At 42.4% G+C, this 15,395-nt stretch overlaps 1 protein-coding gene across 1 annotated transcript in view; it reads left to right on the forward strand.

Annotated features, from left to right (window-relative positions):
* Positions 1–4,979: 4,979 nt before the first annotated feature.
* The window catches only part of ARHGAP18 (Rho GTPase activating protein 18), a 228,662-nt gene continuing 218,246 nt past the window's right edge, over positions 4,980–15,395 (forward strand). The window contains exon 1 of the mRNA XM_075554569.1: positions 4,980–5,265. Within this exon, the coding sequence (XP_075410684.1) occupies positions 5,222–5,265 (44 nt within the window). The 5' untranslated portion in view covers positions 4,980–5,221. The remainder of the gene's footprint in view (positions 5,266–15,395) is intronic.

The raw sequence follows: 15,395 nt of genomic DNA on the forward strand, positions 1-15,395 counted from the left end.
CATATCAGTTGACACAGAAGGGCCTTTGACAAAATCCAAAATCCATTCCTGATAAAAACACTTGGAAAAATAGGAGTAGAAAGGAAACCTCTCAAAAGAATAAAAGCCATATATGCACAACCACAGGTGAAGCGGTGCCCCTCGAGACTGGGGACTAGCAAAGAATGAGTGTCCTTTATTACCATGCTTATTCAATATTGTGCTGAAACTCCTAAACAGAACCAATAGACAACACAAAATAAAAATTTGCAAAAGACAAAGTGAAACTATTTACACATTATGTGATTCTACATGCAGAAACCCCAACGATTGATGAGAAAATTGTTGGAAATAATTGAAATATATGGCAGCAGAGCAGGGTCCAAATTAACAACCAAAAATCAATCGGACACCTGTAGAAGGAAGAGAGCTCTGTAAAGGAAATCAAGAAAACAATATCATTTACAATAGCTACACAAAGATGAAACCATTAGAAATAAATCTAACCAGGGAAACAAAAGATTTGGACAAAGAAAACTCCAAAACACTCCTAAAATAAGAAGAAACACATAAATAGAAAAATATGCTATGCTCACGGTTAGGAAGGCTTAGCATTTTGAAGATGTCAATGTTACCCCAGGCAATCTGTAAATATCTTTCCCTTCTGATCCAGATCCTAGTGTCATTCTTTAAAGACATAGAAAAACTAATCCAATGTTATATGGAGAGAAAAGAGACTCAAAATAAGCAAAACACTGCCTAAGAACAGCAAAACAGGAGGCCTCTCACTTCCCAACCTCAAGCTTGATTACATAGGAACAGTGGTCAGAAGAGCTTGGCATAATGATAGCCATGTAGACTGGTGGAACCGAATAGAGAACCCAGAAATAAATTCATCGAACTATAGACGACTGTTCTTCAGCAAAGACCTGAAACGCATCAACTAGGGAAGAGGTAGTGTTTTCAACAAATGGCACTGACAAACTTAGATATCAAGGGACACAATGAAACAAACAGAACCCATAACCTACCCCTTATTCCAAGATGAACTCCAGATGGATCAAAGACTAAAGGCAAATCTTAGAACTGTGAAGATCATCGATGAGCAAATACGGATGCATTTAAGGGCCCTAACGGGTGACATAGTAGTTGTGGGCTGTGATCTGAAAGGTCTGCAGTTCAAAGCCACCAGGCACTCAGTGGGAGAAAGATGGGCCTTTCTGCTCCTGTAAACAGTTAGAGTCTTGGAAACTCACAGGGGCAAATGCTACTCTATTCTACAGGATCACTCTGAGTCCTCATTGACTCTACAGCAGTGAGTTCAGTTTGGTTAGGACAGGGAACAGAGGAGACCTGGTGGCATAGTGCTTATGCATTTGACGGCTAATTTCAAGGTCAACTGTTTCAAACCATTAGCCATTCCTTGGTGGAAAGATGAGACTTTTTACTCCTGTAAAGAGTTACAGTCTCAGAAACCCACAGGAGCCATCCTACCCTGTCCTATACAAAGTCGCTGTGAAATATGCTACCAAACATACTTTGACCTTCTAAATGTAAAACGCTTATATGCAGTAAAAGACTTCATCAAAAGAACAAAAAGAGAACTTATAGACTTGGAAATTTTTGGCAATGATACAGAGGACTAATCCTAAAATCTACAGGAAACATGAACAACAACAAAACATTGGCAGTCCAGTTAAAACAATGGTTGGAGGGTATGAACATAGCATTCACCAAAGAAGACATACAGGTAGTCAGGGAAGATATGAAGAAATGCTCACAATCACTTGACAGTTGAGACCTGAAAATTAAAAACAATGGTAAGCTGCCACCTTACACTGGCATTGATAGCAAAGTTCAAAAGAACCGAAAATAACAAATGCCCGAGAGGGTGCAGAGAGATTGGAACCCTTGAACATGACTCATAGGACTGCAAAAGGGTATAAGCCCTGTGGAAAGTGGTATGGCACTTCCTCTACCAACTGGGAATAGAAATACTCTATGGCCCAGGAATCGCTTTGCTGGGTCTATACCCTAAAGAATTAAGAGCCGTAGCATGAACTGATATATGAAATCTATGTTCATCATAGCACTATTCACAATGGCAAGAAGATGGAAACTACCTAAATGCCCATCAGTGGAAGAACGGATTAGCAAGCTTTAGTACACACACAATGGAATACTATGCATTGCTAGCAAATAGTGATGAACTTGTGGCTGGACTTGGAGGACATTATGCAGAAGGACACATGCCGTATGAAGCCACTGACAAAATATTTTCGTAATGTAGGAAACAAACTTTGAAGGTTACTGAAGGTGAGAGGAGAAAGGAGAAAGGAGGGAAGGTGAATTCATATGCTAGTTGATAAACAAGTGTCAACTTGAGTGAAAGGGGAGATATGATTTTACAAAAGAGAGAATAGGGAAAAAGGTGTGCCCTGGGCACGCTATTGGGAAGTTTGACATATAGTTTAAGTTGATGAATAAAACAACGATTATGTGAAATGTAAACTGCCACCTAATTCACACATTACAAAATGAAAAGTAAAAGAAGAAGAAAACAGCTGAGAAAGACTTGATATCCAGCTCACTCCTGGTTTGAGGGCCTAGCTTCTCTTGGGCTGGTTCCATATCAGTCATGAAAGCCTCTTAATTCAGCCTTCGCAGGCTCAGCAGCCACGGCTGGTTACAAATTTCCCAAAGTAAACTAATTTTGTTACCTGCAAACCGTAGGGAGTCGATGTTCCTAGTTTCAATTGTATATGAGAGAATATGCTGGAGCCTGGAGAATTTGACTCAACTGGGCAAGCAGCATCTTGGAGAGCTGGGAAAGAGGGGAAAGGGGACCACAGAGAGTCATAAATGTGAAAATTAAAAGTGTTTTCCTTTGCCTTGGATGCATATGACAACAGTTTAGGGTCTATTCTTATTTCCAAACATTTGCCAAGCCCCAAATGGAAAACTGAGAAAACAAAGAATCCAAATTTAGGTTCAAATCTAATTCAATAGCATTAGTTTCCCTTTGGAAAAAATATAACCCCTTATGATCCATTTTAGATGTTTTAATATTTTTTTAATTTCTTTTCAATTGAGATTTTCCTCTGTTTTGCTGTTATTGTTTGTACTTTATTTTAGTATTGTCCCATTATATAGAATCCAGGACAGGTAAATCTATAGAGGCAGTAGATTATTGGTTCCTTGGGGGTCTGGCAGGGGAGGGTGGGGGAAGTGGGGCGCTACTAATGATGAATACGACAATGAAGAAAATGATCTACAAGGAATTGTGGCGATGACTTCACAGCTCTTTTTGATTCAATGTAACTATTGAATTGTATTGGTATGTGATTTATATGCCAATAAAACCATTAGAAACAAAACAAATTGCTCCCAGGACCAATACCAGGAGGAGAAGGTGAAGGTAGGGGAGGAAGGGGGAACCAATCACAAGGATCTACATATAACCCCCTCCCAGGGTGATAGACCACAGAAAAGTGGATGTAGGGAGACATTTATCAGTGTAAGACATGCAAAAGAAATTGATAAATTATCAAGGATTCATGAGGGAGGGAGGGTAGGGGAGGGAGGGGAAAGTGAGTTGATACCAAGGGCTTAAGACAGAAAGAAAATGTTTTGAGAATGATGATGGCAACAAATTTACTCGACACAATGGATGTATGTATGGATTGTGGTAAGAGATGTACAAGCCCCCAATCAAATGACTAAAAAACAACAACAAAACCCCAAATAAAAACAACACAAAAACAACTAGTCTTAACAGCTATTTAGAGATTACCTAACAATCCCAGGGCTCATCCTCACTCAAACATGCTGGGAGTATTTGCTGTTATTCGGCCCAGCGCACGGATTGGTGTTTACGTTCGCCAATAAGTCAGAAATGCCATGCCTTCAAAGAGCCTGCCCCATGGCAACCTTCAGTTTTTAAACAGTCTTAGAGCACAGGTTAACATTACAACTTCGAAATCTGCAAGACATACTAATTCTTGTTACTATTTTTGGGTAAGAAAAGTCATTTGCGATGAGACACTTTCACTTCTGTAGCAATCGGTTGGGGACCGTGGTGGCTCTGTGGGAGTGTCCTGGCCTTTCAGGCAGAAGATCAGGACTGAGATTCCCAATCGCTGCAGCTCTTGCAGCCACCACCCATCTGTCAGTGGTGGCTGCAGTGACGCTCTGATGTGGAACAGGCTTCACGCAGGGAAGGAAGAAAGGCCTGGGGATGTGCTTCTGAAGGAATCCCTACCCATCTTGGAAACAGTGCTAGCACTGGGCAAGTTAGCGCTCTTGTGAGGGTGGTGGGGGGCTGAAGGAGGTTTGCTACGAGTGTGGGGTAATTGCACGGCAGCTATAAGGTCAGGAAATCACGGTGGGTGTAACCTAGGTCCTCAAGCATAAGCAGTTTCATACTTCAACCCTGAGTGACAAGGATGGGCTAGTGGAACTTGAGTCAAAGACTAAACACGACTAATGGCTTATCTGTCAAATACACACACAACATACACACGAACACAAACAAAAACACACACACCAAATTCGCTGCCATCCAGTCAACAGGGTAGAACTGGGCCAATCACAGGCGAGGAGTAGAAAGCCTTGTCTTTCTCCCATTGAGCGGTTGGTGGTTTCGAACTGCTTAATCTCCAGCACCCCACCAACCCAAAGCATTGCCCTGCCCCCGCTCACCATTTTTTATGGCGGGGGAGGGGGGTGGAGGGCGGGGACGGAGAGAGAGTGTTTATTCCCATGATTTTAAAAAAATCATTTCACTGGCTGTCACCCTGGCCCTCTTCCCCCTTCTCCCATTCCCAAAGCAGAAAGAGAAGTCCACGCTGGAAGAGCCTCGAGGAGCGGCCAGGAGCCGGGAGCCGAGCATGCTCAGTAGCCCGGCAGCGCAGTCAGCACCCAGGCGTTGCCACTTGCACCCGACCGCTCGCCCGGGCTGTGGGAGACGTGCGCCCAGGGCCCGAGCCAAGCCGAATCCCGTTCCTGGAGAGCCGGTCCCCGCCCCGCCGCGCGCGGCGCTCGCCCCCGGCCGCCGCGGGGAGGAGCCGGCCAGCTGCAGCCCCTTGCTGCGGGCGCTCGGGCGGGCGGCGGCTGCCGGCCGTAGTCTCCCCGGGGAGAGGGGCGTGTGCCGCCGGCGGGGCAGCGAGCCCTGGGCCGATGCCGCCCGAGCTCCCGCGCTCCTCGTTCGGCGCCGCCCGGCCCCTGCGGCCCGTCGGGGAAGATGGTCACGATCATCACCAAACTGCTTCACTGTTTCCAACTCCGGTAAGGAGCGCCCCTGCTCAGCCTCTCTCGTGGGAGCGCGGTTCTCGGCTCGCCGGCCGCCTCTGGACCGGGGTCCGCGTGGCTTTACTTGGGTCTCCCAGTTAGTTCATCCCCAAGCCGGGCGAGGGGCGCAGAGCTCCTGGGGGGTTGAACCTGGTCTTGCGGTGGGAGCGGAGGACCTGCACCTGGTTCCTTCTCCCGCTGCCCCTGACCTCCTTGCTAAGGGGTGGCTTGAGGCTGAAGGTCTCCATCCCCTAGATGAGGTGGAGGGCTTTTTTTTTTTTTCCTTTTAAGAGAGTCCTGAGAGACCCTAGGGAACGTTATCTCGTAATGGATTCCTTTTTGAGGCGTGATTATGTCAGTAACAGCCAAGAGCGGATAATTAATGATATTAACATTTAACATCGACATTCCGCAGCACTTGAACTTCAGCTGACTAGAGGTCACGTTCATTCCACAGTTACCTCATTATTTGCTTTAAAAAAACAAAAGCCACGAACTGTTCAAGTTTTGCATTTGAGGGGTAAATGGAACTCAAAGGGAACTCACTGCTCTGGAGTTGATAGGCGCTCACACTGACAGGAGGTGACAGGTCAGCCCACCAGGGTCTTTTGGTCCTGCTGAGCAGGAGGGCTATGGTACCTGGGTGGTTCAGAAGGAAAGAAGTGTTTTCAAAATGTAGTTTTGTGTTAGCAAATCATGGACGTTTGATGGCAACTGGATACACCATCTTCTGGGTGACTCTTCATGTAAAAGAACAAGGGAAGTTTTTAGAGAAATAAACCAACACCATGTGAACACACATTTCGTGCTGTGTAACCGAAGAAAATCCCTCCACACTGGCATCTCCTAAGAGCCGCAGCACCAGTTGCTATGAATTTGGTGATTTTTGAGATAGAGGAGCACTTTTCCAAATAAATTCCAAGTCAATGAAACAATAGTAGGTCGTATGAGTTTAGATAACAGCAACTGTAATCAAATGGGGGAGTGAAATGTTTTCTTCCAGTTATACTAGACTTCTTCATTTCCTGCTTAATCTAAAATAGCTTATTAATAACAACTTACTTAAAATAGCAATATGTAGAATTTCATGAAGACATTTCCTGTTTTTTTCTTACCCAAGTTAAAAACAAACAAACACACCTTACAGTGATAAAGAGGAATAACAGAAAAGGTCTTTTTTGGACAATTTTAAAATATGTGTCTAAAGTACAATTTAGAAAATGCTTAATCTGCGACTCAGGAGTTTGAGGTTAGGCTGGGCAGCTGCTCACTGCACCCGCAGAGCAGGCCTGGGGCCCTCCCTGCCATACCCTTGGAAAAAAAAGATTTATTAGTGCTCACTGGTATTGCGTTAAAAGTCTTTTTTAAAAAGCCTAACTTATTATTTTTGATGGATTTGTGTTCCTTTGGGGGCCCATTTAACCATGTGTGAGTGACAATATCTTTTTTGGCAAAATATTATATAGGTTAAAAATTTGTTTTTTGTATCTAAACCTTCAGTGAGGAACTTGATTTCTATTAGAAGCTTTATACAAGCTTATAAATAGCATGCCTACACATGAATTTAACACTGGTATGAAGATGGAGTAGATAAGGCCAGGGAAGTGCCTCTCGGACCTGCAAAGGGTCAATCTAATGGCTGGAACCAGCCCTGGTGACCTAGTGGCTCAGTAGTTCAAAACCACCAACCTCTCCTTAGAGAAAGACAGGGCTTTCTACTCCTGTTAAGAGGTACAGTTTGGAAACTCACAGGGGCAGTTCCATCCTGTCCTATAGGGTCACTATGGTAAACATTCTGACAAAGCTATCTGAAGCCACCTCCTTTTCTATGGATCAGTATCGAAGAGCTAAGTATTGAATTGAAGTTTGTTCTTATAAGACTGAACCTGAACCACATTTCTGTAGGGCAAAGTGCTTACGGTCAGATTACTAGCCTTGGGACTTGAAGAAATCCATATCTTCCTCCCCTTTTGGGGTATAAATAATCCTGCTCTATTGATTCTGGGTGATCCTACCGTATTAGTGCTTAGCTGACCAGAAGCAAGACAAAAGCTACCTTGGTGGCTCTAAGGTTAATGGTCTGGACTGACCTTTACTTGCAGCAATAAGATGTCCCACCTGGGCTTCTTCCTCCCAGTCAAATTAGCATAAGTAGCTCTGGAAAATTAGCATAGGAAAATCTGTAAGATTTTCAAGGACTCAGGATTTTATTGAGAAAAACTGTCTTCCTTGCTTGACCCAAAGGTACTCTTTGGGCTCCTTCTGTGGAAGACTTCCTAGAAGGTATGTCTTTAAGTTCCTAATCCTGTCCTGATGCTCTGGCGGAACTGCTGATGGGAACCCACCAGACACCCCAAGGGCAGAGACGTACAGCTGCAGGACCCCTTTGGAGCAGTGGTACTCCGCCCCATAGTGTCACTTGAGTCGAAATTCTCTCAATGGCACTGAATTTGTTTGTTTTCTGGGGGCTAATCATGTCCCAGTGATAATAGACATGACATCAAATCTAAAATTTGCCCACTGTACACTTCAGTGACTAATTATACAGAATGGTGCCTTAGAGATTAGTTGTAAGAAGAAAGCAAGAGATATTTGGGTATCAGAGGGGTAGGTAAGAAGTTCTGTTCCTCCCTTTCCTCCTCTTCCTCTCTTAGGATAGCAACTGAGGAGAAATAACAGAATTTCCATTTTAACAGGTATTGAGGGAGACTAGTCTATCGTTTGTCACTAACCTGCCCATCTACCATTGTTGTTGTCTCTTCATGTCAGGTAGAAAATTGAGGCTTTAAAAACTTCCTCCGAGTAACTTAATCTGTGGAAGAATTGCTTGAGCTATACTGAGTTCAGATTTCCTTTTTCCATTAAGCAACCAGAGTTCCAAACTTAAGTCTCGGTGTGCATTTTCCTCGTCTTTTTTTTAACTAATAAAAACCTCACACCTGCTTCTTTTTATTTCTATCACTGGTTTTGAAATGGATTAAACATGTTTAACATTAGAACAAAAGTCAACTCTCATTTGTGTGTTCTCAACTTAGATAGACATATAACACAAGAACTTTCAACAGAGGGCTATATGATCAGAAATACTTTAATTTTAATAATAATGTAGAATAGTCTCAGAAATCCCCCCTCTGTTATCAGATTTTTCTGGGACTTTGAACCAGTTTTTCTCAGTTCAGTAATGATTTATTAATTGAAATTGGGACAGCCCCAGTTTATAAAATTTGGGTATGTTGGCATGACCACCAGAACTGGAAAAATCATGGGTTAACATCTTGCTGACTTTAGTCCCTGAGTCCCAGTGTGGAGATTCAGTGGCTACAGAAGCAGTGACACTGAGCGCAGGAGACCATGGCAGGCTTCCAGCACAGAGAGTGAGTAAAGCAGAGTACCATTACGCAGGAGGCTTGCAAGTGTGGTACCTTTGGGGTATTTATCAGCACTAAATGAGTTTTGTAACACTTGCCTGAGCAAGACAGACGCCAGGGGGCTGTGTGATTGAGACGCTGAAGGTCAGAGGGAGCGATGCCTGTCAGAATAATGGCCGAGCAAAGATTACTGTACAAAAGGATCTGTATCCTAACATCTGTAATCCTGAATTGTGACTTGATGACTTCTAAATTAATCCTAATATTCATGAGTTCTGTGTGGCCCCTGCAGTGGGTTATGGAGCCCAGCAGAGAAGTAGGGTGCTATGGAGGGGTGGTTGGTGTCAGAACAAGGTAAAAAAGGGTGGAGGGTGAAGCATATCTGACTTCTCCTTCATTAACATCTATCTTGGGATTGTGCGGAGTTGGATTCTCTTTCCTCCATTTGTAGCTGCAGGAGGTCATTTTTGCGGTTGGTGTCAGAAGTAGGATTCATATACAATGGCTCTAGCCCATAGAAGCATGGGGCTTTGTAAGCAAAAGAACCATAGCAAGTCATAGGAAGTGAAACCTGTGAATCTTAGTAAGTTAATTTGGTGGTTTTACCTGTAGTGGTTGAAAGGAATGTAAGACATTAAGCTGTAGCCTCGGACAGAGAAGGTGCTTCGGGAGGGTCCAGAGCATACGTGAGGCTGGCTAAACAGGTGGCTAATAGGAGATTAGGAGCTACTGGATCTACTGCAATAGACACCTGAGGCCATGTGCATGTGAATGAAGATAGTCAAGGAGGGAGTGAGGGAGAGAACATTGCAGTTGAGCATTTTTAAAATAAGTAGATGGCTGTATCAATGGGCTCAGGCATAGGCAGAATTGTGAGGATGGCACAGGACTGGGCACCCTGCGTTTCATTCTGTTGTGCATAGTGTTGCTATGGGTCAGAACCAACTCAATGCTGCCTAACAACAACAACAACATCAACAACAACCACATGTGTTTAGGGTTATGTGGTTAACTGACTGTACAGGGATATTGATTTTCCCTACTTAGTGTAAAATAGACATAGCATGCGTCACAGAAACAGATATTGTAAAGTAGAATTACAGAGAGCTTGTAAACCTGCTTCGAGCCTATACTTCATGGGTCTGCTAAAAGGGAAGTTAGCAGCCGTGTGGAAGAAAACAAGTTTTTATCTTAAGCCAATAGAGACTATATGGGGCCTTCAGTGGAAATCTGAGCCCCACCCAGAATCTTCTGTATCACAAAATTTAGATCTGAAAAGACATGCAGATGGATAAACAATTGCCGAGAGAATGTCGCTGTTGTGTGTGCCCTCGAGTTGGTTCCGACACAGAGAGACTCCTCTATCCATACAGAATAAAACATTGCCCAGAACTCTGCCATCCTTATAATTGCCGTTATGCTTGAAAACACTACTTTGGCCACGATGTTAGTGCACTTCTTCGTGGGTCTTACTCTGTTTCTGATATTCCACTTTGTGAACCATGATGTCTTTTTTAAGGACTGGTCTGTCTCGATAATATGTCCAGTATATTAGAATAAGTCTCTCCCTCTTTATTTCCAAGGAACATTTTGACTATACTTTTTCCATGATAGATTGACTTGTTTTTTGGGCAGTCTACAGGACTTTTAATTGTCTTTGCCAACAGTATAACTCAAATACATAAATTCTTTCAGCCCTTTCTTACTCCTCGTTCAATTGTCACATACATATGAGGCAACTGAAAATGCTATGGCTTGAGTCAGGTGCACCTTAGTCCTCAAAGTGAGATCCTTGGAAGTCCTCCTCATTTTCAGCAAGCAAGACTGTTGTGAGTAAACCTTCTACCAGTCAATGCCACATCCTTCTTCATATCGCCCAGCTCCTCAGACGATTTTCTCCACAAACAGACGGAATGAGTATGGTAAAAAGATACAATGCTGACGCACACCTTTCCTGATTTTAAACTACGTAGTGTTCCTTTATTATGTTTGCATGACTGGCTCTTGGTTTATTTTCAAGCTTCCCATGAACACAATGAAGTATTCTGGAATTCACATTCTTCAAAGCATGATGATGCACACGGTCGCAGGCCTTTCCCTAAGCAGTGAAACCCAAGTCAACATCTTCCTGGTGTCCTCTGCTTTCAGCCGGGATCCATCTGATGTCAGCACTGACATCCCTCAGACCAGGCCTTAGCACACTTGGGAGACAAAGGAGCCAATCCTATTCCTCACAACAATTTAAAAATCATTCTAGGGACATCAACATATGTTTACAAACAAATGAAATCACCACTACCTGAATCATATTCCTTAAAAAATTATAAAGTGAAAGTTTTATTTTCATTTTCAATTTTACTTCAGAGCCACATACATGTACATAGCAAGACTCATGCACGGCTTTTGAGCCACAGTTTGATGACCCTTGCCTCAGGTCATATCCTCTACGGAAATTGGCTTGAATTCCTGGGAACTGTCTGTCCTACTCCTGCAGCCATTTCTGAATTACTTTCAGCAAAATTTTACTTGCATGTGATCTTAGTGATATTGATGGATAATTTTCATATTCTGTTGATTCACCTTTCTTTAGAATGGGCATAAAAATGGATCTTTTCTAGTCAGCTGGGCAGGTAGCTGTTTTCCAAATTTCTTAGTATAAAAATTTATCGGCTTGTTGATATTCAATTATATTCTATCAATTCCTGGTGCTTTTTTTTTTGCTAATTCCTTCAGGATGACTTGGACTTATTCTTTCAGCACCATTGGATCTTGAAATGTGCTTCTTGTTGAAATGGTTGTTGGTCCATTGATTCTTTTTGACACAGTGACTCTTTGTATGCCTTCCATTCTCTTTTGATTCCTTCCTGCATCATTCAATGTATTGCCTGTAGAATCCTTCAATGTTGCAACTCGAGGTCTGTTTGTTAACATTTTTCTTCCCCTTTTCAGTTCTTTCAGTTTGAGATATGTTGTTGAGTGTGTTATTTTTTTACCTTTCTTTCTAACTTCCTATCTTTGCATATTTCATGATAATACACTACTTTGTCTTCATGAGTTTTCTGTTCAACTCTTTTGCTTCATCATTTCCCTCTTATTTAACTTATTAACTTATTCTATATTCAAGAGCAAGCTTCAGAATCTCTTTAGACAGCCACTTTAACTGTTTCTGTCTTTCTTTCCTTCTTAGTGACCTTTTGCTTGTTTTGTATACCATGTCTCCCCTACCCCTTTTTTTGCGATCAAATCACTTTATTGAATAGCAGCTAGTAGGCATGAGATTCAATGACTGCAGTCTGACTAAATCTTGTAGCCACTAATGTATAACATGTTCTTGATGTCATCCTAGAATTCATCAGTTCTTCAGACAGTAGTGTTCAGTGTGTCTAATCTGTTCTTGCGATGGTCTCTAAATTCAGACAGGATATAATGGAGTTGTATTTTGGCTCTTGTGGACTTGTTTTAATTTCTTCAGCTTCCACTTGAACTTGCAAAGGAGCAATTAATGATCTATTCAATGTTTGTCCCCTAGTCTTCTTTTGGCTGGTGCAATCAAGCAGAGATAATAAATTTGATTCTTTTGTATTCCATCTGGTGAAGCCGACATGTATAGTTGCCATTTATGTTGTTGTGCAAAGGAGTTTGCAATAATAAAGTTGTTGGTGTTGCAACTCCAGCTCCGTCCTCGTTTCCAACTTTCCCATTCTAATTTCCGATAATTATCATTACATCTTGATTACATGTTTGATACATTTCAGTTGGTAAAGTTGCTAGACTCCTTCAATTTCTTTAACATTTGTTTTAGTGGTAAGTAAATTTAAACACCTGAAAATTTAAATATTTGAAGGAAAGACCCACAGGGGAAAAGAAAGATGAATTTAGCTGCTCGATTTTGAGCAAGCAGTTGGTCCTTGAAGGCATTGTGGCAGGAAAGTCTCTTCCCACCCGAGAAAACTCCCTTCTAGGACTAAATGTTAAAGGGGCTGGGGAACAAACAGTCTGGTATGCTTTCTGGTAACAACCTGAGTCCACTTGCTGAGGTGTAGCGGGAGAGGTGCAACAGTGAAGTGATGGCTGACTTTGGACATGCTCATTTGACACTCCCTCCCCCTTATGTCGATAGACCAAGGAAGTCAGAGGTGGCCTCCAAGCCCGTCTTGCACTGCCTCCAATATGGCAGTTTACCATCTTGCTTTCAATGCATGTCACTTTCCACAGTCTTAGCAATAATCTAATCTGCACCAGGCTCTTGAAAAGACTCACTGCACCTCCTCGGAGTCTCGGGCTTCAGTGCACTCACCTGTTATAAACTTCATTGCATCAGCTATGCTGATTCAGTCCACTTTGAAACCCTGGATTGTTATTCGCAGCTCTAGAAAGAGTGGACTCACTGTCAACATTGCATGCAAAGTAGTGCTAGTCTGATTGTGCTGATTGATTTTGACTAATTGAATCAATTTTTCCATTATGTTGGTTTACACCTCACTTTGGTTTCAGAAAGTTAATGAAAGAATAATTATATCTCCACAGAACTAGAAATAGTCAAAGAACACAAAAATATCACAATAGGAGTCAGATCGTTAGAATCATATCCCAAAATCCAGGCAATCGGTGTATTCTTTAAGGCTATATTCTTTTTCAGATCAACCATTGACTTTCAGATTGTCTCTCTGTAATAGGAATATATCTTGTAATATGAATACATCTGGAGGTTTGAGGGCAAACAGGGCAGTCTTCCTCTGAGGGAAGTGATATTGCTTCTTCTAAATAGCCGAACCCTGGAGGATAAGTGTAGGCCATGGCGGACATTTTAAATGCGCATGTTCAGATGGAATTGGAATATGTGCAGTTCTTGGAGTAAATCACTGTTTATTTTCCACTCTCTGTACATATTAAGTTATTTGTATTATTCTGTTTGAATGTCTTGGTTATATCAGTTAAAAAAAAAAAGCTTGCAGACACTGCGCAATTAGCCTGGTGATGGCTTGGAGCTCTCAGTTCTAAACGTCTACCAGTGAAAGCTCTCACTAATCGTAATTCTCTGCTTCAACTCCAATAAAGCACAGGTAAGGAAAACGGTGATGATGTGGGTAAGCTGAAAAAGAAATCGTACGTTCTTAATATCGATACTTCAAGCACATTTAAAAAGGTTTAGAGAAAATCTTTCTAGCTGATAACTTATTTCCTTTGTTCCTTCCCAGTGGATCATTGAGCACATGTATGATGAGATTTATAGTAATGTTGGGGAGAGACCTTTGGAGAAGATAAGGTTCCTGTTCTTAAGGAACTTATATTAGGGCATTGTGGAAATGGGTAGTGGTTGACCTGGGGATGGAGACAGCAAGGCCATGTTCAGTGTGCTGAGGTGCAAACAGGGAAATGGTATAAAGGGTGACTTTAGGCAGAAACACCAGGAAAACTCTCTGGAGAAATTACACTTGATCTGAGAGCATAATGGAGTGGAATTCTAGGCGCATGTTCCTGTTGGCTTGGTTTGGCTTAGGGATGGATATGAAAAAGTCGGACCAAATCTTAGGGAAGAGATGGGGAGTTCTGAGATCGGATCTAATAGACCAAGGGCCAGATTTGTGAGTCCAGGAGGCCATGACTTTACATTGTACTGACAGTGGAACCCACCAGAGGGCTTCACATTGTCAAAGGGCAGTTTGGTCTTATGAAGGAGCCCTGGTGGTGCTGTGTCCTCAGATACCGGACTGCTGGTCATAGAGGGAGATATGACACTGTCTGCTCTGGTACAGTTTTACCATCTCAGTGACCCTGTATATAGTCACTGGGAGTTTGGAGTCAACTGTGGATTTGGGCGGGGCGGGGTGGGGTGCTTTATGGCACTATGTGGGATGAAAATGTGGCTTTCTACTCCCTTAAATATTACATTCCCAGAAACCCACAGAGCCAGTTCTGCCCCACCCTAATGGGTCACCATGAGACAGCGTTGACTTGATGGCAGTGAGTTGGCACGCGGTGACAAATTCCCATAGGGTAAGAGGGAAGACGCTCGCTAGGCAGTAGAAAGGGAGAAGATATTGGTAACTTGGGAAAGACATGGCAGTGGAGGTAGATGCCATCATGTAGACGAACTTTCTTCTGTAACTTTTGGTTTTGTTTTTAAATCAAAAAACAAACTTATGAGATACATAAACATTTTTCTGAAGGAAATTCAGTCATCCATTATTCCCGTCACCCCAATTTAATCACTGTAATATTGTTGATAATGATTCTGTAGAAACCTAAGACAAAATGGGGGATATGTTCCCAAAAGAAAGGAAACCATCCAAAGTCCTACCAACCAATGGTGATCTCTGGTGGAACCTTGATATTCTGATGAAATATTTCTTTGGGCTTAAGTAAACTAGACAATAAATCTGCATGGAAAAATGAGTTTATCAGCCACAGAGTAACTTTACTTATTTGTTAAGTGTTTTACTGTGCATCAGATGTGAAAGTTGGGTCCTATCGTCTATGGTGTATGCTGTCTTAATAAAGCATCCTTTGCTTACTTATATCTCAAATATGTACTACTACATGCCTTGGGATAGAAGAAAATGTCAAATTATGAAGGCTGGATTTGAGCATCACACCAGTAGATAAATTGAACTCTAGCAAAGATTTAGAGCAGTTGTGGATACACAATTAGAACAGTTGTACATTTCTGACATCTTCCTAAAATTAGCCTAGAAGAGGTTTGCACTTGGCAGGCCTGACCTCGCGAACACTGTGAGAAGTCTTGAGATGGGGAAGGTC

This window comes from Tenrec ecaudatus, chromosome 7, assembly GCF_050624435.1.
Source record: "Tenrec ecaudatus isolate mTenEca1 chromosome 7, mTenEca1.hap1, whole genome shotgun sequence".
Lineage (NCBI taxonomy): Eukaryota > Metazoa > Chordata > Mammalia > Afrosoricida > Tenrecidae > Tenrec > Tenrec ecaudatus.